Below are 25255 nucleotides of genomic sequence, written 5' to 3' on the forward strand. Positions count from 1 at the left end.
GCTTCCCAAACTTCCCAATTATGAGAAGCTTCAGGTTATCCATCCCTGTGGAGTTGGTGCACAAAAGAGCTCTTATCCGTTCTTTTGAGCTTTTGTCCCCCAAAACACTTATTTTTCTTGAATTCAAGGGTTTTACTTGGCATTCATTTGTAGAATAATGCAGTCTAATCTGAATTATAAATATCTGCCGGCGAATATTCATTCAAGGCAGCTGATAGTATCTCCATCTGCCATGAAGATGCAACTACCTTTGAGACACTGCTTAACCATTTATAACCTTGTGGGAAATACCGTATCTTTCCTGGAACCTTATGAAGCCAACCAATACTCCCCACAAATTCCAGAAATCCAAGCAAACATGCGAAGGATCATGCACGCTCACATTACAGTGGGCCATTGACAGGAATGTTTCTGGTCCGCATTCCGACAAACCACATGTAAACAGCTTATTCCACCTCCTGATAGTCTGCTGTCCTCATCTTTCATTGTGAACCAAGGGCATTGGCATCAATATCCTCCTCTACCTTACTTTTCTGTTTTAGAAAAGTAGACAATGCTGAAGGGCTGATGCCATACTTATTCACTATTTCACACTTCCCCCCCCCCCCCCCCCCCCCTTCTCCACTTCCCGAAGTAATTCACATTTTTCTTTTAAAGAAAACTGCTTTCGCTTCTTTTGATCCATATTGGCAAAACAGTAAATTGGCACACTAATACACACTATTTCACGAATGAAAGATAAACAATGAACGCGTCATGAGACGTGAATAAACGAAATGCAGTACTCAAGATAGAGATGTAAAACCGTAATGTTGATTGGTTGATTGTAAATGTGGCGTTCCTACCCAGTATTGGTTACTTTGAAATCAATGTCCAGCTCGACCAATCGTGTACATTTATGGAAAATGGCTACCTGAACTGTATCCTGTAAACAGGAGTATTGTAATCCAATCTGCGCACACCAATATTTTTTTTACATGGTGAAGTTGTATGATTAACAGAGTATACTGAGGTGACTGGGTTTGTTTCAACATACAGTTATAATGCAGGATAAAAAAAATTCCAGGTTGATGGTGCTATTGTGCTAACATATATAACATTAAGAATGACAGTCGTCTTATCCATAGGATACCATTAATTTGAAGCATGGCATTCAAAATGATGTACAATTTTTGTTTTTTTAAAGATGTTTGTGGATGTTTATTTTTGTAAGCGGCAGAACTACTTGGTCCCATCACATGATAATAGTGTTTGTTTAGTTTTAATTTTGTTTCGGGAGTAACTTCGTGCAGTGAAACTTTTAAATCTTTTATTGGTGGAGTAAGGAAAAACCTGGCATACTACCCAAAGTTATTTTCAGGGTTAAATAATAGCAGGTAAGGTAATGAAGCAAGTTTAGAGCCTTGTCAGACTGATGACTGTCGCCTTGGGAGAACGAGTTCTTTCATGCTCTACAGCAGGGCCATCCAGCTTTTGCGCTCTGAGAGTGCGCCCGTGCTCAGGGAGCACTGGGTAGTCAGACTAGCGCTCCTTCCCCTACCACCACTACAGTGTGGCAGCGAGGAGACCTGAGACAGATGGACGATGTTCTGACCGTGCTGACTATATACGTACGTACAGTCGTGCGACCGACGGCTTTTGTGGGTTTGTTGATATCATATTGTAAGTGCTGTTTTGCCATAACAAATATACCCCATATATAAATCAAAAGGAACTCTGATGTATGGAATATGCCGGAAACAAAATCAAGTACTAAGTAAAGAATAATGTGATTTATTTAAAACTGAACTTTGAACATATCTGGGAGGAAAATTCAACAAAATTTTACCAAAATGAACAGATAGTACAGACCTTGAGTGGCTTTTGCTCAGTTGTTTTTACGAGCTTTTAGTTTTGGAGCAAACAATCTTCTCCAAATTGGGCACAATATTTCTGGACACAGCTATTCTTAAACAATTGCGCAAGTTTCTATCACCCATCGTTGCACAATGTCTACTTTTGGTAAGCTTAAGGACCGAAAAGAAACTCTCACAAATATACATTGAGCCGAATATTGACAGAACTTTACATGCATGTTTATAAAAAAGGGGGTATTCTTCTTGCGGAAAGCCGCTGTAAAATTCTTCTAAACTTTGTGACATTAGAAAGCGGTCTTTAAGACGAACTTTGCACTGCAGTTCAATCAACTCTAATTGAAATAGCTGTGGAGCACTGTCTGCACTAAGAGAAAATGGTCGAACAAATACATCTAACACGGCTTGCAGTTCTGATAATTCTGAAAATCTTTTGTCAAACTCTTCTTGTAATGGTGAATTACCTGCAAGTACTCATCAAAGTAGACACCTTCTTTCACTGTTTCAAGCAATGGAAAATGTACTGTGTTCCTTGCATGCAACTGGTTTTCCCACAAAATCAATTTTCTTTTGAACGCTTGAATGTTTTCCACCAAATCGCAGATATTGTGCTTTTCGCCTTGAAGCGAAGTGTTCAAAGTATTCAGATGGGCAGTAATGTCGCTTAAAAATGCGAAGTCCGCCATCCACTTAGGATCACGCAAAAGAACTTCGGGCCACCCTTTCATGTCACAAAAGGTATCTATTGCGTTCCGCAAGCAAAAAAGAAGACGAAGCACCTTCGCCTTGCTCAGCCATCTTACTTCTGCATGGTACGGGATATCCGGATACTCCGCTTCGATGTCAACCAAGAACTCTGAATTGACGGTGCGCGAGTCCATGGGAGCGAAGAAAATTTACCAGTCGCACAACTGTTCCCATTACGTCTTTAAGCTTGGCGACTTTTGCACAGATTGCCTCCTGGTGTATCAAGCAATGAACTGCCGCCATTAGGGTATTACCGCTCGCAGCCATTTTTAATTTTACATAGCTGAGGAACCCTGTGCGTAGACCACGTAAAGCAGGAGCTCCATCCGTCGTTACACTCATCAACCGTTCCCATTTTAATCCCACTGACTCAAAAACACCCTCCACTGCTTGGAAAATATCGAAACCGGTAGTTGTGTCTGAGGGCTACCAAGTCTAGGAAATCCTCGGCGACCCGAAGATCGTCATCCACCCCTCGAATGAAAATAACGAGCTGAGCTGTGTCCGCAATGTCTGTTGATTCGTTGAGGACGATGGAAAAGGATAGAAACTTTGCTGCCTTCTCCATTAATTGCTGTTGCATATCAACGGCCACGTTGTCTATTCTGCGAGCCACAGTTTGAGGAGAAAGAGAGATTTTGTCAAATTTCTCAACTAGCTCCATAGGACAAATACATGCCGCCGCGTCCATTAGGCACTCCTTGATTAAATTCCCTTCCGTGAAGGGTTTCCAAGCCTTGGCAATTCGCAGCGAACATTTGTAGCTTGCTTGTAAAATGGGTCCACCAACCTCACTCTCCTCAATCTCCTGTCAGACAGAAATACAGCAAGCCACAATTTTAGTGCTCTTCAGATAATTCAATCATTTCTTCATTCCCGTTTGTAAACAAGCATTTTGAAATTAAAACAATAATACTTACAGAATAGTGCAGCTTGAAATTTTCTTTCAATTCTTCCAACTTCGATTGGCGACTGGCACCTGTCAAATCACCGTAATCATCCCTGTGGTTGGCACTGTAGTGCCGTTCCAAATTGTGTTTCTTTAAACACATTAAATTTCGGTGGCACACTAAACATTTGGCATGCCCTTTGTAAGCTGTACAGAAAAATGAAATTTCCCATTCTTCTTTAAAGGCTGCTGCTTCACCACTCCTTTTTTTGTATGATGTTCAGTCATGACAACTGTGAAACATTTAGTTACACTCTGTCAACAAAGCACATTGGACTAGACTAGCGACTGATGGATCGGCTGCTCGCTCAGCCAGCCAAGCTCCTCCCACCACTACCGAAACTACTGTACCTTCCCCAAAGCGCTTGGAGCACTGGCTGGGAGCGCTGTTTGGATGGCCCTGTAAATCTTTTGGAGGTGGTGCCCATTTCAGTATTTTATTCAAGTTACCATTTATCAATTTAGTGTTCAAATTTTGCTGTAAACTATTACAAACGAGTAGAAATTTTGCCATACGCTACAAGGAACATGTAAATGCCAGTAAACACTGGTGTCAAGTTCACCAATAATCAAGACATGAAAATCATCCAAACAGCCAATAGAGGAAAAAATATAAACATGCTTGAAAGTACGCACACATGGATCAAAGACGAAACCCTACATACAAACCTAATGAAATTATGAAACAATATATTTCACAAATCAACAAACCTTAACATTCATTTACAGACTAACGAATTTCCTTTAACATGCGTTAAACAAGCTACTTCCTCCCTTCCTGTCGCTTCAACTTCCACCTCACCCCCACTTCACCTCACTAGTAACAGTCCACGGCAAGCAATAACTCTCATTCATTCAAACAACCACTTCACCTAACAACATCAAGACCAAGGACTGGAAGCGTGGATGCAAGTTGTTTTCATTTGTCCACCCAATTTTGTCACGGCAATTCATACTCCTATCTTTCATAATCTCTTTTTAGATTTGGCATCATCTTTACAAAGATTCATATGAGTTCAAACTGTTAACAATACTAACTTCGTAACGTTCCATAATGGCACCCAATTTAGAATATATCGTAATATACCATACTGAAACTTGTTCCAACAGCTTTCAACTGGCATCTTGCACAACATGTTTCATTTCATCAAATAGTGGCATCTTCACAATCATTTTCACCAAGGTCAATTCAAAAACATTTTACATAATTCTGTATAAAATGTGTCACATTTGTGCTGGTGATATTTTTGATGTATATATACATCATCTGTAACGCATCATTATTCAAGTGGTTAGATACTTGAAATTCTAGCAGAAGGTGGCTACAGATAGGCCAAAACATGTACTAGATTTTTAAGATGATTTTTTACACATGAATAATATAATGAAGTATTGAATAGGTGGAACTTTGAAATAATTTTCTTTGGTATTAAATTCACTGAACAAGTTCCAGGTGATTACTGTGGAAAGGTACCCTTTAGCACCCTTTGTTTTGTAAACTGGGGCTATTATATCAACTCTCCATTCATTTGGTATAGCTCCTTCGTGCAAACTGTAATCTAATTTTTCAGACCCTGCTGTTATTTTGAAATAAGGGAACATGAAGGAAGGAGTGGGGGATATATATATCAGGAGAGAAAATGAGGCAATCTCAGAAGATGAACTGATACATTCAAATGAAAATTTCCTTAAGGAATACCAGAAACGTAGAAAGATGACTAGATTTCAACATCATCTGTTGAATGGTACGAGCTTGCTATGATTATAATTCAAACTGCAATTATGAAAATTAAATTGTTACGAAGTTAAATTTTAGCTGAGAATATTTTATCTGATTGACCAAGAGCACAGGCTCTTGCAGGTCACCTGTGATTCTACTGTAAAAGACAACAAAAAACAGTGTGGATATTACTGACCCAGCAGGACAATTGTTTTTCCGATAACTGTGGACATTAAATAGGTCAAACTCTTGTATTATTCAGGCAATTAATAACAACACCATGCTATAGGACAACAAGAATGTACAATAGAAGTCAGTTATAACGAGAATTCACAACAGCGAAAAATTTACTCGCTACAGCAAATTGTCTTTATATCAGATTTTCCGTTAAGGCCGGGAAAAATCTCACACACATTAAAATCTGTATGAAACGGCAATTGGTTTGTTCAAAACTTACGTTTTTGCGGATGATATCCACATTACAGCTTACTTGTTCATTATTTTTCAAAATCTGATAGTATGTGAAACTGTATGTTTATTTTCATTCTAAAACAAATATAGTATCACTCCAGAGACTTCTGTGGCAAAAACTTCAGTTTTTACTTCAAATGGAGTCACCCAACCTAACCGTATATGTACCATGAAAACATATTTCAAGCGCAAATAGAGAAATAATAACCTCCTCACTAAAACTTTACATGGGAATAGTCTTTCCGAAATTTAACTAGACTCAAGAAAATATAAACTATCCTCTGAAATCAGTGATTTACGCTGCCACATCTTGAGGTGTATCACATTCTTACTTAATTTCAGTATATAACATTAAAACCAAGCAATCGTTTACTTCAGTCTTAATTTCTAATGAGTTAACACCTGCTATCTGTCACGTTATTTATGCATTTATTACGAAAACGTGTTATCCTCTTTCGTTTTGAATTTTCTTTCGAGAAGAGCAGTCAATGAGTATTACTAACCGACTCCGACATTGGTTTTGGAATGTCGACAAGAGAGCTCTCAAGTGTACATACAAAGAAAATACAGAAGGTCGCATTTTGTGGCAAGCGCTTCAGTTTTCTCATTCAAACAGCATCACCTAACCTAAATTGACCGTACTATATGTATGATGAAAACATATTTCAAGTGCCAGTGGAGAAATGATAACCTTCTCTATATAAATTTACGTGGTATTAGCCATTCCGAAATTTAACCAGACATGAGAAAATATGAACTAACCTATGAAATCAGTGATGCGCTGTGCCACATCTTGAAGTGTATCGCATTCTTACTTAATTTCAGTGTATAGTACTAACATTAAGTTGTCGTTTATTTAGCCTTTATTTCTAACGAGTTGACAACTGCTACAGACTACATTATTTATGTATTTATTACGAAAATATGTTCTCTTTCATTTCTAATTTAACAGCAGTTGACAGGCATCAAAAATTGTCGCCGATATCGCCTTCAAATGTCGAAGAGAGAGTTTCCAAGTGAACATAGCAAGAAAATGATAGCGAATTTGATCGATCGCATGTAACATGATCACTGGGGTGCATAAATATCGGTAACTGAAAAAATCGTGCATGCTTAATCACTCGTAATAACGGATACGTCAATGATAGGGCTCTCGTAACCGAAGGATAACACACAGTTCAATATAGGAATTTTGAAGGGACATATAAAACTGCCCTTATAATGGGGCTCTTGTTATATTCTGTACTCGCTATAGCAGACTTCTACTGTATTGAGATTTTCTTACGGGTTGAACCGTGCTTCTGTTCTAGGTACCTTGCACATACCCATAATTCAACAGACCGTGAAAGCTTAACATCTAAGAAACAGGAATGTAGTTTAACATGGGGGAGGGAATCATTGCAATTGCAATGGAATTTTCAGTTGTTTGTCCCTAAAATGCAAAGATCTGTTCTAATACAATGTTTCACTTTTTTTTTGTACGACAGAGAGAGAGATTATTTTTATGACTTCTGAAATATGATATCCTTTCTGGGCCGACTGTTCTGTAAAAATTAAAATAATATTTATGCATATACTTAATTAGGAATGTTTGTATTTATACAGAGAATAAAGAGAAGGGAAAGAGACCAGTTGGAAGACCGAGAAGAAGGTGGATGGATCAGATTTGGAAGGACATTAGAGAAGATGGATTGGATGTGGCAGAAGTAATGGAAGGACAGAAAGGCGTGGAGGCGGCTTGTTAACCACACCTGGGCGACTGGAGTGGGACAATTATGATGATGAATAAAGATGGATTATTACATGCAAACAATCATGTTACAAGTCAAACATTAATTTACCTTTCCATGAATATCAATAGTTGCAAGAGCAGCAGCCAGCATGTTCTTTCTAACTTCAGGATTCCGGTCTCCAAGTCCAACAGAAACAAAAAATGTGACAAGACGTGAGACTGACTTCTGAGAAAGATGAGGAGCAATTTGAGTCAATGCCACAGCAACACCACTACGTGGTTCCCAGGTATCCACAGGCTGTTCAATTACACGACCAAAGTCATCTAATTTGGGTGGTACAATCTGGAATATAAGTAAGTTATCTGAAATATATTCAAGAAATTGAGCATATGTATGAGAGAGACAGACGGGTGGGGGGAGGAAGGAGAGATGGGATGGAGGTTGGAACTCTTAATATTTATTTATGTATCATTAACTGCACTAGAAGTTCAAACATACACTTGAAAAGTCTGCACTCATGACTGATTAATAATTCAATTTAAGAGGCATTGTCATTAGTCATTATCCTGAAGTGCAATACACTCTTCGGGCTTTCTCACAATACTTCAGTGAAATACACACCACCACCACCACCACCACCACCACCAATGTCATTATAACTCTCAGATTTTGTAACAAAGTCACAGAAACTTGCTAACCACAGCAACCAGACGAGTTCAGTAAGTCGCTCACCAGTGCTCTATGTAGCCCAGAGACATGGACACTGGGCTGAGGAAAAATGAGCAACCAACTCAGAAACAGCCTAAAGTTACTAGATAGGACACGGGGTATTGAGGAGAACCTGAAACATTTTGTATGTTGAACATTCCAAGAAGGATGCCCAGATGGGAAGACTGTAGTATGATGCGAGGAAGCATTATTTACGAAACCCAAAGCTCTCTAAATATTGTTCACTTTCGTTACTAAGAGTATCAATACATGCAGAAAGGAACTAGGCAAAACCTCTAAGCTGATAAGCAATAATGTTCATCTAATGTTCAGCCTCAAGCTCCTATGCATAAGATGACCTTCACCACATTGTACTGGCCAATAAGATCTGACAACATCATAGAGCAAGTGTAGTACATGCCCAGACACTGCATGTGATACAGAACATACATCATTATGGATCAAACTTAGGTAGGAGGTATTACTGCAATAATACTGAAAGAAAACCCCTTGGAGAACACAAGATAGCCTTGACTGCAAGTGTGTGCAACAAAGAGATGGTCATTATATAAATTAGGTGTGGTTTACATCTCACGATTGGAAAGCCATAAGATCGCAGGTTGTTATGTTTTATAGAAACAAATTTGTAATTTGTCGATACATATTCCCGTGAAAACACGTCACAGAAACTTTTAGATGAAACACTTAGATGTATAACAATAAAAAATAATGTAAAAGAACCAGAATTACTGTTCTAATTGTGTTTTACACAACTTACGGCCAGTTTTTCTTGATAGATGCTCAACAATTTATCCAAAACTTCATCTATGAAGCTCGTATCTTGACTGATTAATGCAGCCAAAGCATGAGCTCCTGCTTGCTGGATATCACTCACTGGATGGACGATGTCTCCCAGAAGTATATCCCACATAAATGGAGAAATGTCAAGCTTAGCTGCTTCCCACAGCTTTGCAGCCAAATTTCTGTACAGGCAAACACACACACATTAAAAACTAGAAAATTGAAAATAGCTGCTGTAAGGAAATCAGATATTAAACATTATTGTAACATTACTGTAATTTTGAAATGATCTATATATGCAGAAAACTTAAGGGTCATAAGTAATTTTTCTTTTTCATAAACATTCTCATTAGTTGGTCATCAGGTATTTCGAAATATCAATTTTGTTCCCTCTCACTCACACGATCTGCTCGTTCGTACTCTATAGCCAGTAAGAGCTGTAAACTCTTCTACTTGGAAGCTTTTGCAGTAATACTGTACACAAACCAATTTTATAGATTTGTGATGTAGAGGTGCAATGGTTGGAGTAAGAAACACAGAACTACACAGAACTGTATCTTAAGGTACTAATCCATGATGCAACTTAAATAACTTTCACCTTCAAGTTGCACAAGAAAAGGTCTAACTCTAAAGGTCACTTAAATCTGTAAATTGCACATGCCACTCGAATCAAGTGCAACTTCAATGCTGCATGCAATTTCAGATATGGCGTTGTGCACACAACAGAAGAGACAGTGTTGTCCCATTTGAAAAGTGGTTAGAACAGTTTACATAATTTTTGTTGTACAACTTCCTCACGTCTGCTTTGATATAGGTGTTTAAGAGTTAAGGTAGGTACAGTGGAATATCCATGCAACGATTACAGACAAAACAATAATACTGTAGTAACTATAAAATATTACGGCTCCAAGTAATTCCATTAATTCAATGTAAAATCCCTCTTGATTTAACAATAAGTCTCTTCATTATGATTGTCTATTCAGACCCTCCCAATATGCTCGCCTACTGGTACTATAAAAATCCAGGTAAAAAAAGTAATAAGAACATCTGTTACTGCCATACAAAGACCGAACTTTCCTATTGTGTAAGCATAGCAAGCAAGAGTGTTTACAGCTGTGGATACCTGAGGGGTGGGTTTATTGATCCATTTTGGGATGGAATTCCAGGAAGATCTAGATAGTGTGCATACCAGAAGAATACTGTTTAACAATAAAGCAGCCCCTTCATTATCTTCTTTTGATACATTGATGTATATTCTAAGGACTGTTGTAACTGTAGCAGTGAATCTCTAGGCTTTTTCCCCCCCTCTGTCTGTGAAGAGGAATATGAAACAGATGTCCATTTAACATTTTCTTTAATTATGGTAGTTTACAATAGTGGACTGCTGCATAGTGTGAAGAACAATTACGTGTGAGAAATTAAAATGATTGAGTCAATATGAATGCACTCTGCTGGACATAGGAAAGGTATTGTAATTTCATATTTGTAATGAGTTTCTGTTGTAAACCTCATATTAGTGAGAATTAAATTATATGATGCAGCTATTAGTTAATGTAATTCAATTTTCAGATGTTATTGTGTTCACCAATTTATATGAGAATCCGTAATTCTAAATCCCTTTTCACCGAGCTCAATAGCTGCAGTCGCTTAAGTGTGGTCAGTGTCCAGTATTCGGGAGATAGTGGGTTCGAGGCCCACTGTCGGCAGCCCTGAAGATGGTTTTCCGTGGTTTCCCATTTTCACACCAGGCAAATGCTGGGGCTGTACCTTAATTAAGGCCATGGCTGCTTCCTTCCCACTCCTAGCCTTTTCATGTCCCATCGCCCTGTCGTGAACGGCGGCTCACGACGTGCCTTCCGCGTATTAACGAGAGAGCGAACGGGTTTGAATGGGATTCGAATCCGCGAACTCCAGGGTGGAAAGCCTGTGATTTAAAAGTAGCAGGCATATGAACGCATGTATATATGAAGGGAAATGATAGGAGAGTTTGTGTATATTCATAACTCATAATTCATAAATGACAGTAATAATAATAAGAGAAATAACAGAATATTTCAAAGAAGGATTTAGAATATTCGATGTTGCTTTGGGAGCTCGTAAGCCAAGAGCTTTGTGTCTCAATATTGTGAAACATTGTGTAAGTCAAATGCGCACTTCTTTTGGGTTAGAAATATACAGAGTCACGTGTAAGAGACGTAGAAACAGCTTCCAAATGTTCTAGAACAATGTGTGTAATGCAACGTGACAGGGTGGTTCCGTGCGCAACAACCAATCGGAGAACAGTGCAGTTGTGACGTGAACTAGTGACTTGTGGTGGTGGTATATGAATCAGTAGGATTATTTGAGAAAGAATAGAAGAAACTATATAACTGGGTAACTTAAAAACAACAGGGCTTTTTGACTCACGACACTCGAAGAAGGCTTTTTGACTGTGATCCCTCAAAGAAGACTTTTGGACTAGTAGACCTCAAAGAAGGCTTTTCGACGGTAGGCAGTATCGCGCAGAAGTGTGAATAGTTAATTAGGGAGAACTATTGGAGTACTGGTAGACTTAGCATTCAGTCGCAGACGCAGTAAAGTGATAGTAAGATAGAGGGGTATCAGGCTCTTGAACTGAGTGTGACTTGTTGCTGAACAATCACAAAGATTCTCCACACCGATTGTCAAAGTAGGTGTTGGAATATCAGCTTATAGACTAGCAGCTTAATTGTAATTGGGATAATTCACGTCGCCGCGAAGATTAACGAGTTCCAGGGATACCTACGCAGAAGAGGAGAAAACAAGAAGAGAAGAGTGAAGACGTCAGCTGTACAAGAATCAGCTATACTCCGTAGTTAAGTATTCAACAGTAAATATATGCATTATAAGTATTCTTGTGTGTACTAGGAACAAGACTTAAAGACATTCTCATAGATCTGAAGTTGAGAAGGGATTGAGAGTAAATGGTGTCAGAGATTTTATATTGTATGTATTATTGTATATATTGATGTGTGAATATCGTGGGTGTAGAATATAATCAGTGTTTAAACTTTGCCAATCTGACTATACGCTCCCAGAACTCTGAACCCAAGTCCTCAGCCTCTTGTACATCCCTTAGGGTCACGACAGCCCATCATCGCCATAAGACATATCTGTGTCTGTGCGACGTAAAGCAACTCGTAAAAAAAAGAAAAGAAAACAACACACCCTCTTCGAGTGAGTTAACCGTGTGATTAGGTTTCTGCAGCTGTAAGCTTGCATTCAGCAGATAGTGGGTGGTTTTCTGTGGTTTCCCATCTTCACACGAGGCAAATGCTGGGGCTGTACCTCAAGGCCACAGATGATTCCTTCGCACTCTTTGCCCTTCCATATCCCATCATTGCCTTAAGACCTAACTGTGTCAGTGCGACAAAGGAAATTGTAAAATAAGACTTTAAAAAAATCCCTCTTTATAATGACAACTCCCTCCACAACAACATTTTTTTCTGTCCGCAAAGTATCTTACCAAGATTTATTATTGTAAACAAAATAAAACATATATTCATTGGCTGTAACTCGATCTGAGTACATATAACTTCTTCCTGCATAAAGTGAGCAGTTCAACTCAGTTTATGGATGTGTTTGCGATGACTAAACAGACTAATCTTGGCATAAAACATAAGCCCACACAAATCGCACTGAATGGATACAGGAGGGCAGGGGTTGTAAATAACAGGGTTTTCTTGCTTGTCGCTTGGCCTCTTAATGTCTCTGGCGTTCTCTTTCAAAGAAGTTGACAGCGGCGGATGTAGTGTTCCGCCACAGTGAACGGTTCACAGCACGTTCTTCCCATGTCTGTATATTTATACCAGTTGTCTTCATGATGTGTTTCAGCTGGTCCTTAAAACGCTTAAGAGGGGCTCCATGAGGTCTATTGCCGGAGCAAAGTTCACCATGAAGAATTTGGCAGGGAAGCCTGGTATCACTCATGCAGTGAACATGACCTAACCATCTCAGCTGATGAGCGATGATTGATGCCTCGATGCTATTTAGCTGCGCTTTGTCGAGAACTTCGGAGTTGGTCACACAGTCCTCTCACTTGACATTCAAGATGTATCTCATTTTTTGTTGGTGGAAGCGCTCAAGTTTTTTTATATCATGGCAACAGTGTCCAAATTTCACAGCAGCATGGAAATTACAACAGCTTTGTACACCACGAGTTTGGTATGCAGTTTTAGGTCGTTATTCATGAAGACTCTGTGCATTAACCATCCGAATGCTGCATAAGCAGCCTCAATTCTTTTATCAACATCTTGTTTGGAGGTACACCGTTTAGACAAGATGCTTCCAAGATATGAAAAGTGATCAATTTGCTCCAGTGTTGTCTAAGATGGAGATACTGAAGTCAGGAGGAGTTAACCCTGGGGCAGGTTGTGCAAGTAGCTTAGTTTTGTTCGCATTAATGGCAAGACCAAAGCGATCACAGAGTTTTAAAGCAGTTGACTGACTGTTGTAGTTCTGCAGGTGTTAGAGCAGGAGATGCAGTGTCATAGGCATACTGCAGTTCTGTCACCCAGTTAACAAGAGTATGTCTTTGTGATCAAACTCTTACCAGATTGAAAAAGCCTCCATCAAAACAAAATTTTAATCTCCATACCTAAGTTGTTTGCAGATGATTCATGCAGCATGGCAGCCATGTACAGTGCAGAGAGTGTAGGAGCAAGCACACAGCCTTGTTTCAATCCATGAGGGATTGGGAATGAATCTGACACTGAGTTACCATGAAGAACTTGTCCAGACACGCCATCATGAAGAGCTTGAACCAGTTCCACATAACGTTCAGGACATCCAAAATATCTCAATACTTTCCACATAGCAGATCTTGGTACTGAATCAAAGGCTATTTCCAGATCATACAAAACTAAATACAGAGGCTGCTGTTGCTCTCTGCATTTTTCCTGGAGCTGTCTAGCACAGAAAATCGTATCTGTTGTGCCTCTGGAGGTTCAGAAACCACATTGAGACTCTGGCAAAATCCTGAGATAACTTGGAGCTGGTTTAATAGAATTCTTGCGAGAATTTTACCTGCAATTGACAAAAGCGATATACCACGGTAGTTCCCACATACACTACGATCACCTTTCTTCAAGATATTGATGATGCCATTATTCAAGTTGTCAGGTACTCCGTGTTTCCCTAATCAAGAGGAGGAGTGTGAAAAGTCTAGTCTTCAAGGGTATACCTCCATTTTTTATCAGTTCCAGAGGGATGTAAATCAGGACCAGGAGCCTTTCTTGGTTTTAGATGATTGAGTGCTTTGGTGAAGTCTCTGTATGTGAGTGGAACGGCCATCAGTGGTTGTTGGGGCTGCTGAGGGACATCACGAAGAAAGTCCTCAATGACACTGAAGACACCATTTAGAAGTGCAGAGAAATGTTCCTTCTAATGTTCTAACATTTCTCCATTATCAGTTAAAATAGAGTTTTCAGCAGTCTTCGATGACCCCGATGAAGATCGAACTGAACTATTATATCTCCTTTATGCCAACATAGAAGTTTTGCAGATAACTGGCATCAAATAGTCTTTGCAGTTCTTTAGCTTTTTGTTGCCACCAGTTATTCTTTATTTTCCTACTTTGTGCCAGACATTTTCCTTTAACTTCAAAGAAATGTAATTTCTTCACACTGGAAGACTGATCTTGATAGGATAGATGTGCTTCCCATTTGACATTCATCAGACACAATTTCTTCATTATTTTCATCAAACCAGTTTTGTCTTTTTCCTCACAAAACCAGCTGACTCTGATGACCTTCTGAAGCATGGCCCACTCCTGATTTGTACTATCACTGCTGACTGGATGGCTAGCCAGTTTGAGATTGCATTTTTGTAATCTATAGAAATGGATTGAATTTGAAGTTTAGAAGTACTGAATTTCTTTCTTCTGGTTTATGACAGACAGATTTCAACCAGCAAAAAAGGAGCTTACGATCTGTCCAGTAGTCATCGACGTTTCTTGTGGTTCTTGTAACAAGGACATCTTTTCTATCACATTGCCTGGTGATGATATAGTCAAGGATGTGCCAGTGCTTTGAGCGAGGATGCATCCAAGTGGTCTTGTAGCGATTAGGCAGGTGTAACTGAGTATTAGTAAGAAAGAGTTCATGTTCATCACACAAACCAAGAGCAGTAGACCATTGACACTACAGTTGCCAAGTCCATGTTTTCCCATCATATTGCCCCATAATTGGTGATCTTTACCAACTCTGGCATTGAAATCGCTAAGTAGTAAGAGCTTGTCTCTTGGTGGTACTTTGGTGATGGTAGTGCTCAGCAGGTTGTAGAATTGGTCTTTAGCTGCTACATCAGCATCCAAGTTGGGAGCATATGTAGAGATGAGTGTCAGATTTAGCTCCACAGAGAATGACTCAGAGTCATAATTCTTTCGCTTACAGCGGTTGGAGTTAGCCGATTATCATTCACCAATGTGGTCTTCACGGCGAATCCAACACCATGAATGCGGTGTTCTCCCTCATCTTTTCCCTTCCAGAAGATTGTGTAACCTGAGCTGAACTATGTAAGTTTACCTTCCCGGACAGTCTGGTTTCACTTAAGGCAGCAATATCAATGTTCATTCAGCCAAGCTCATGGGTGACAAGCGCTGTTCTTCTCTCAGGTCTGTTATTGTCTCTCAAATCAAGTAGGGTTTGAACATTCCAGGTTCCTATCATCAAAGTTTTCGTAATCTTCGTTTTGACGCATAAGGGGTGACCCACTGAGTGCGGCCTCCCAGCCAGCTCAGAGTGCGACTACCGATATTTAGCCCACATTTTCTAGGGCCTTTCCCATTCAGGGTTGGTAGCAGTGATCCTAAATAGGCCTGCCCAAACACAGATACAGGACCGAATTCCTGAGTAGTCACAGGGTCTCAGAAAGATGACCATCACACATCTGCTGCCAACATGCAGGTCCGAACTAGAGGCTTCCAGTTTCACCCGAAAAAATGCCCCCACCATCTTTATCCTATTGCCATTGGACTTGAGTTGAAGGGCGTGACAGCAGGAAAAAGTGTTACTAGCGGGATTTTGTTTAAGGTGGATCGCAGCTTGCAAGGAAGTGACCCACACACTCAGAACTATACCCTGCGGCACAAATGAAATGCGACGTGCAGGTTATAGTACCACAACTGCAATTGACTACCGCAGACTCAAAATACTATTGAGTTGCGCCTTCACAGCCAGTCTGTCTGGCAAGACCTCATCTGCCTCCACGACCGGCGAGAACCACAAAAAGGAGGTTCCTCCATCCCTTTTGCCGTTGGGCCAAAAACACTGATGATGGGTTCCAGTTTCTTTTCCTACACTGAGGGGACCATCACCCCACCCAATGGGGCTCATCCGCCCGAAGCCATTGCCCCTATGGGGGGTCAAGTTATTTACCACCGCTTGACACTTGGCGTTAGCAGTTTCTACAGCTGGTTGCCAAGCCAGCTATCCCTCCTGCTTTCCCATTGCAGACTTGGGACAAAAAAAAAAAAAAGCATAAAGTACGATGAAAGAATTTACTTAGGAAATTCCATTATCATATAGACTTAAATGGCTCACAAAATTGAGTATGTAACAAAGATGACGAGGAAGTTTACTGAATTAACTAATTCAAAATTATATTTGTAGAAGAAACAGTGGGCTATAGGAATTTAAAAAAGGCATAATGCTTTTTAACACGCGAGAGGTCGCGCCCGCGGCATTTTTTAAATATTTGTTAATTTTGTTGCTAGCCGCTGTAGGGCTTAGGGTGCTCGTTTCATCCCTCTCCTTCCTCTCTCTCGCCTGACGCTGATTTTCATCAGTGTATTGCCTGCTGCGTTCCGCACCTGCCACGGCAAATTGCCTTCGTGTGACCCCTCACGAAATGCGTTCTTACAAGTTTCTTACAAGTTTCTTAAGTTCATGAGGTTTATGGTGGCTTTCAGTGAAGTGTGGTGCTGTAGTTTTATCTTGAATTGTGACCAAATCATTCACTGAAATGTACAAATGCAAACGTTGAGGCAATTTGTTAACGCGTGACCTCTCAGGCTCTTTAAAAACGCATCATTTTACCAAATTTTGCGAAAAATTCCATTCATTATTTTACATTGAGAAAATATTGTTACTGGGTAATTATGTTAGTACCAGTTGAAAAACAGTTAAACAGGGTACATATTTATATTTTTATCAGAGCATTCACTGAAAAAGGAAAATAGCAGCTCATAAAATATTAAGCATGAGCAATTTACCTTCGCGTGACCTCTCACGATCTAAAACGGGCGCGAACTCTTGTGTGTTAAAGTTAACTGAAATAGAGCTCAACATACTGGATGAAATTGAACAAACAGTTCACAGACTGACGTCCCTGTTCACGAATGAAAATGCGTTAACACGAGACCAGAAGAGTCGTGAATAAGCAGAAACGATAAATGCTAAACAAAGAAGGAATAGAAGATTTTTATCTTTCACGACTTCATCATACTTTAACAGCAGGAGTTGGCTATGCAGTTTGGGTCACGTAGTTGTCAGCTTGCATCTGGGAGATAGAACGTTCAAAACCCACTGATGGCAGCCCAGGATATGGTTTTCCCATTTTCATAGTAAGCAGTGCCTTAAGATCATGGTCACTTCCTTCTCAGTCCTAGCCCTGTCCTATCCCACGTCACCATTAAGACTTGCCTTTTTCAGTGAATGCTCTGATAAAAATATAAATATGTACCCTGTTTAACTGTTTTTCAACTGGTACTAACATAATTACCCAGTAACAATATTTTCTCAATGTAAAATAATGAATGGAATTTTTCGCAAAATTTGGTAAAATGATGCGTTTTTAAAGAGCCTGAGAGGTCACGCGTTAACAAAAAAGAAAACTTCAAATAAACTTCTAACTTATTAGGTCATTCTTCAAGTAGATATCGTATATGCTAAAGAATCAAAGTCGCTTCCTGATATGCGTAGAACTATTTTATAGACAGCCTGGTCTTCCACGCACAGGTCTTGCAGCAAATTGTTGACAACTCCCCACGATCGCAACTTAAAATCCAGTTTATCACTCAATATTTCCTTTTTGCCTTTTCAGTCTTCCTCTGTTAACCTTCAAAGGGGTGAAAGACTTTCAGTCCATGTAACACTTACCAGTCACTTTGTTATTAAAAAAAATACTAAGGGTATCTTGCACTGCCCTTAAATGCATTCATACCCATGAGGTTTTATCTTTTACTTAAATTTCCCATACGGTAGCATGGACAATCTTAACATCCACGTTTAATTGAAAAATCACATTTGAATGGGTTTTTTTTTTTTTTTTTGCTTTACGTCGCATTTGAATGTTCCATAGAACAACTTCTTTGGTGAAATATTCAATGGATTGAACGAAGGTGGTCATACTCCTAGTCTCATATGTCCTACATCTACTTAGGTTTATCCCTTGTGCATCATCCTACATACAGATTTTGTAACACTGCATCATTGTCTCATTTTATTTTAATATTATTTCCATTAGTCCACAACTGTGGTCTAGAGATCAGCATACAATGTTTCTGCTTGGTAGGACCAGATTCATCACAAACAAATTTAACCTTTAAAACTCGTCAATATTACGGATTGTAGAAGCAGCTCCGATGTCTACACAATGTCGACATTGTGTTCTACTGACATTCTCTGCCACCTGTTGGATTATTTATAAACAATATGTTGGTTGGCTGATTGCTACATTATTCTTCTCGGATATCAATGGCCTGCTTTCCTTTTAAAGCACGTTTTTACTCCCAATCACACTGTTTTTCATTAACTGAACACTCCATTCGTGACGACCAAGTTATTTTCTAGTGTGTATTACTAAAGTGCAGTGCGTGTTTCACATTATATATTCTTGTAGTTACATGGATACGGAAGTAAAAGAACTATAAATATGCTAGTTTTTGGATGAATAGAATTCTTCTGGCTGTTCATTGCCCTCAATGAGGAATTGTGCCATTTATGTAACAGTGAAAACTAAATATCTGAGAACATGTAACAATTTATATGTGATAAGAAAAGTGACATTGTACACCAGGCCCATGTACATTATATGACAATGATTCCAACAGTGGCAGTAGTTTCGTTGTGTGCCCTTACAAACAAAATGTCAACAGAATTTTGGTGATCATTGATAACTCTAATCTTCAGAGTATAGATAATGTGACAGTGAAGATAAAGGCGCCAATAGTGACAAAGGGGACAGAAATATAAAATCCCCGACCTGGCCACAAATTGAACTCGGGACCCTCTGAACCTAACACCTTGACGCTGACCATTCAGATGATACAGATGTTGATTCAGACAGGGAATGTCCAATAATGGACCATTTATATTGGTATTATTGCTGACCATTCAGTCAAGTAGCAGACCATAACATGAATTAAGTCGTCTTCATCCTTTCCATTTTCCAGATTCTCTCTGGGTAGGGTAGTGTACCAAAGCCACCTTACTAGATCTTTCCACCCCTCCTCCCCTAGTACTTTATTGGTATCAACTCCTCTATTTGCAATACAGTCCACAACAGAGCTCCTCCATCTCATTCTAGGCCTCTTTGTAGTCTCTGTACCCATGAATGTTCTCTTTGGTATTCTCTCTCCTGGCATAACTGCTACCTTAAAAAAAAAAAAAAAAAACAGGAGATTTTGATATGAAAATCAGTAAAAATCAGGCAATACAATTGGTCAAAACTGCTTATTCTACATGTCTTGTGCAATACAGTACTACGATATATTTATAACGCTTATTGTCTCAAAAGCCAGACTGTTGCTATATGAGGCTACAAGGCTAAAAATTACACATCTCTATTGCCTCACAGGGAGTATGCGAGTGAGATGATCGGTCTCTGATAAGCCTTCCGAAAATAGCATCAAATGCATCAAGCGCCTGCGTGATTATGCGAAGCGCAATACTATTTGTATCAAATAACTAGCTGCTGTACAAGTATTTGCTACAGAATTCTCAGAAAAACTGTCCTTATAGTTTTCTCAACTGAAGTCTACACAGATCATTACAATGACATCAGTATGAATGTCACAATTAAAAGCAATGCTGTCATATGAAATATTCGATAGAATGAAAAACAGCACATATTCTCACTTTTAAAGAAAAGTACTACGGTGTCGATCTAACAGTTCAAAGTACCAGAGCTAGAATGACCAGGCCGCAGACAGCCGTGAACACTCCTATGTCATTATTCCATTTAAGATGATGCTTGTTTAAAGGGGCCCAGCATCTAGGTCATCGGCCCCTAATGGTACGAAATGAAACGAAATATAATGACAAATGACAATTTAAAAGTCCAAAACTATCCACTGACCAGAATTCAAAAAGTGATAACGGAGAATGAATGGACATGAATTTAAAACAATCAGTGGATCCGACCCGCAATGCCCCACATTCCCAGAAACTAGCGATAAACAATAGTATTACTGACCAAGGGATTGCTTCTAGAGCACAATCCTGAATCGATGATGGCTGTAGACTAAAGGGGTCCAATATCCTGGTCATCGGCCCCCCCATTATGGTACTTATTGCTAGGAAAGTCCAACCATGGTATTTGTCATGTTGCGGTACTAATCAAAAGTAACATAGACTCTCGGTATTCCACACATTATGGTACTACTCACAGGTGATGTAATGCGCTCGTGTAACACAGACCTATGGTGTTTCTCACATTGCAGCGCCATTTACAGGCAACGCAACCTATGTTGTTCCTCACATAGGCGTACTTATCACAGGGACTCGTACTATCCCGTGGTGTAAAACTCACCCTGATTCACACACTGTCTCTACTAATCACAAACCTATTTGTGTACCTAACATAGTGGTACTACGCGCAAGTAAAGGTGACCCATGGGTGTTCCCCGTGTGGTGGTACTAATTAAAAGTAGTCTCATGGTTCTAATTTGATCATCCCTCGGTGGCCCCTTTTAGTCGCCTCTTATGACAGGCAAGGGATACCATGGGTGTATTCTTCGCCTGCATCCCCTACCCACAGAGGGATGTGCGTTTGGTCCACGAGAGCTATTTTATTTTGCTCAAGTCCGCCGGCAAGCCGGTTAGGACCCCCCTATCCCCCACATGGGAGTATCACCTCTCCCCCTGCTATGCCACCGTAGTAGGTTTGTGGTTATTCCATTTAAGTGTGCACACTGCTCATTCTATTAACTGCCACAGAGCAGGGATCGAATAGCTGGAATACTATAATGATCCAGTGTGTTACGTACCAGTAGTACCAGAAAATTTATGAACAAGAGGAACGGCATGCTAAAGGAGAGAGAGATCTAACTCCCCAGCTACTTCCCGCCAATATTCAGGCAGACTGTTACACTAAATACACAGCAGTAATCCCATCTATCGGAGATAAATGGCATATACAAAGAACATCACAACAAACAATGGTCAATGTAATGTTATTGTTGATCAATTTCATGAGCTTTCTGTATTGCGGGCCTTCATATTTGGTTTTCTTCTGACTCTGTGATGTTAGAGTATCTAATGACTCCATCTTGTGTTATTATTCAAGCTTCATGGCTTTTTTCTCATTCTTATAATCATCTTCACAATTTAATCACCATCACCACAAATATTATTACAGTCTGTATTGTAAAACTGAATAAGACATAAATAATCAGAAATTGTACTCTCTATAACTTTTGTTATGTAGTACTTTTCGATATGACCAATAAGATAGGTAATTAAAAATTACATTTTTGGCACCTTCCCTGAAACTACCATTTCGAACAGGGTGAATAAGGTTATTTATAGCGTAAACTGTAGTTCTCCGACTTTACATACCGATTTTCATTAAATTCTGTTCACCCATTTTCTCGTACCTCGGCGCTGATATGGACTTGGCAACAAAAACCCAAATTCATGAACATCTCTTATCAAAGCTGGTAAGGTGAAAATGTATAAGACATACATGATAGAAGTTTTAATAATATATAATTATGTAGTATTTACCGATAGGGCCAATAATAACAAATATTTGAGAATTAAATTTTAGGCCTTCCACTAAACTACCATTTCACTCAGCGTGAATACAATTATTTATGGCCAAGATTGTAGAGACTTATTCCCCAACTTTATATATCAATTTTCATTCAATTATCTTCAACCGTTTTCTCGTGATGCGCATACATACATACATACATACATACATACATACATACATTACATAAAATTAAAACGGGCACTACTTCTTACTGTGGTCACGACTGGTACAGAAATATCATTCTTTTTAAATTCTGAGCAATGTACAGACACACTTATTTTATTTATATTGAGATAAATTAAAATTAGTCAGAATTGTCTCCAAATGGCTCCTAAAATCTCTAGAAAAGTCACTAGTTGTTATCATTGAAATTCTGTCACTAAATTACTAAAAAAGACTCCATATCTAGCGACTACTCTCCAGAATCGACTAGACTGATGTGAACAAATACGAACATAGCACGCGAAAACAAGAGATTGACAATCGATGCACGCGTCGCGTTATACAGGTTTCAATACACATCACACATTCTTGCACATTTCTCGCATTAATAAACGCAGATTTTTCATTTGAAAGTGGCCAATGAGCGAAGGACTACCGGCCACTGGCGTAAAAGCTGAAATGGCGGGATTTGAAAACAAATGAAGTTCACCAAAAAATAAGCTGAAATCTGGAGAAATAGAGTAATCGGGGGGAAAGGCGAACTGTTTAAAATCGGGAGTCTCCCGCCTAAATCGCGAAAGTTGGCAGGTATGTCCTGGCATTCTCATCACGTCTCCAAACGATTTCAGCTTTGCTATATCAACCATGGTTGAGTACAGATCATAAATGACTAAGATTGTTCAAACACTCTTTTATTAAGTAAATTACACATTCAACATACTAAGAGCATTTTTTTACTTGTTTGGCACAAATCCATTGTGTTACAGATTAAGTAGGTAATTTTCTAATGAAACTGCAGAAATAAATCAGATTGGACTGATAGCAATATTGATTTGAGGGAATAGAACACGGTGCACTCTGTCTTGAGTAGCCAATGAGTAGACAGAGTAAGGAACCTGGAAATTTTGCTGGCAATCTATTAAACATTTTAAAAATAACTGCACCTAAAAAGTGCATAAAGTATTTCAGGAAATGTCACTTTGTGCCTGTCATTTATGTGCAAATAAACTACTGTACTTTTATCCTTTTAAAACATAATCATATCAGTAAACACAAGAAATTAAACATCACTGATTATTGCAATACAGGCAAAGCACAGCAATGTTGAGATTGTACAGTTTGAAGTCATCGGGTCATTTGTGGAGAAATTTCAAGAAATTTCATGAGGAGTTTGATGTTTCTAGCGGGTGTGTATCACATGTAGCCATGTGCAATGGAACACATTCATAGCTTTCGAACAGTACAAGGACCCCACAGTTCGTCCAGCAGATGCAGAACACTATTGTAAACAAAACCTTCTGTCAGAGATTGCCAGGTGTCCGAAGACACAATATAAACTGTGGTGCATAAGGAAATTTGATATACAGGATGTCCGAGAAGTCCCCATACCCCTAGTTTCATATTATTTTGTTATATTATGGCATGGACAATTGAGTTTATATAATTGGGGAATTCAATAGTTGTTTTATTGGTATTGTTATCCCTGCTGCTAGCGTTGCTGTCAGTCTCATTTCAGTTGTTACGTCATGACGGACGTGAGCGGACACGGCTACACTGTAGAGAAGCGGTTAGTGGCGTGTGTGGGTGCATGAACGAGCCCATACGGGGCAAACAATGACAGTGATAATGAGTGCATTTAGAGATCGCTTTGGCAAACCCCCACCTCATAGAGCTACTCTGCTTGATTGGGAGAAACGTGCATTTGCTTCAGACAGTGTCAAAGACAGGCCGCGTAGTGGACGTAAGAAGACGCAGGAAGAAATGTGTGCCGCCGTCGCTCAATCAATTGAGCAGTTTCCATTGAAATCCATTCGCAAAAGAGCAGCTGAACTTCAAGTACCGCGGTCAATAATGCATGACCACATTAAAAGTGATATGAAAATGAAGGGATTTAGGGCGATGCATGTGAATGAATTATCTGACAATGACATGGAGCAACGAGTTGCAGCCTGCTGTGCTTTGTTGGCACAATTCCCAACTGCCGTGTCTCACTCAAGAGTGTTATTTTCTGATGAATGTGCGATATATCGCAGTTCACATACGAGGAATGTGGTTTTCTGGTGTAAGAAAAATCCTCATTATGTGCAAAAGTCGGAAAGGAACCCCCCCCCCTCATATTATGGTATGGGCCGGGATATCATCACGTCACTTGTGCGGACCGTATTTTTTTTATGGGTATGTGAATGGAAAGTCTTATTTGCGTATGTTACAATCTTGGTTAATACCTCAGCTTCAAGACAAGGGTATCGTGGGTCATGTGTGGTTACAGCAGGATGGGGCTCCAGCACATTTTGCTATTCAGGTGTGAGAGTTCCTTGAACAATTTCAAGGCCGCTGGATTGGCCGTGGCTCACCAACATCTCCAGCCCCGTTGAAGTGGACACCACGAAGCCTGGACCTTACCATGCCAGACAACTCATTATGGGGAATAATCAAGTCCCACGTGGCTCAAGGTCTGTACACGACTAATGAAGAATTGTACCAAAGTGTGGAGGAAGCCTTTCGTTCCGTAACTCCTGAGATGCTCCGCAAGATGTCAATGAGGACTTGGAGACTGATAGAACTCTGTGTAAGGCATGATGGTGCACATACAGATTCCCTGGATTCACAGTTTTTATATGTAAGTACTCCACTATAATATGAAACGTATGAAACCAGGGTTACGGGGACTTCTCGGACACCTTGTACGTCGTGTGTTGAGGAAAGGGCAGGTTCATATGGACACATACGGAAGAACAATGGATGCTCTGAGCAAAGTAATCACCGACTAAGTTGAAACATCTGGAAGATCTTTGCCTTTTCTGTATTTTCCCATCAAAAAACGTTCTACCAGTAACGCAAGATGAAAAAAAAAAGAGAAATGACAGATGGTTATGTGAAGTTCCTTCTAACGTTCATATGTTATGCACACCAAGCTTCCTGCACCAGCTGTGGTTTAAGATGTGTCGATTAGTGAAAGACATCTTCAGGAGAATGTTGGTGGCTACCCTGAAGAAATAAACACAGTTGTGAAGCCATAGATAGAGAGCATACGCAAAAGAATTCATGTATGTTTCAATCGAACTCTGCACAAATGTGTGATGACTAGGGCCCGGATTCATATGCACTAAAAACT

At 39.5% G+C, this 25255-nt stretch overlaps 1 protein-coding gene across 1 annotated transcript in view; it reads right to left on the reverse strand.

The window, feature by feature from the left end:
• LOC136864677 (stalled ribosome sensor GCN1) overlaps positions 1-25255 on the reverse strand; it is a 599881-nt gene that overhangs the window by 314494 nt on the left and 260132 nt on the right. Inside the window, exons 19-20 of the mRNA XM_067141987.2 lie at positions 8960-9164; positions 7582-7815 (exon numbers count right to left, since the gene is read on the reverse strand). Of these exons, the coding sequence (XP_066998088.2) occupies positions 7582-7815; positions 8960-9164 (439 nt within the window). The remainder of the gene's footprint in view (positions 1-7581; positions 7816-8959; positions 9165-25255) is intronic.

This window comes from Anabrus simplex, chromosome 2 (genome assembly GCF_040414725.1).
Source record: "Anabrus simplex isolate iqAnaSimp1 chromosome 2, ASM4041472v1, whole genome shotgun sequence".
NCBI classification, from domain to species: Eukaryota; Metazoa; Arthropoda; class Insecta; order Orthoptera; family Tettigoniidae; genus Anabrus; species Anabrus simplex.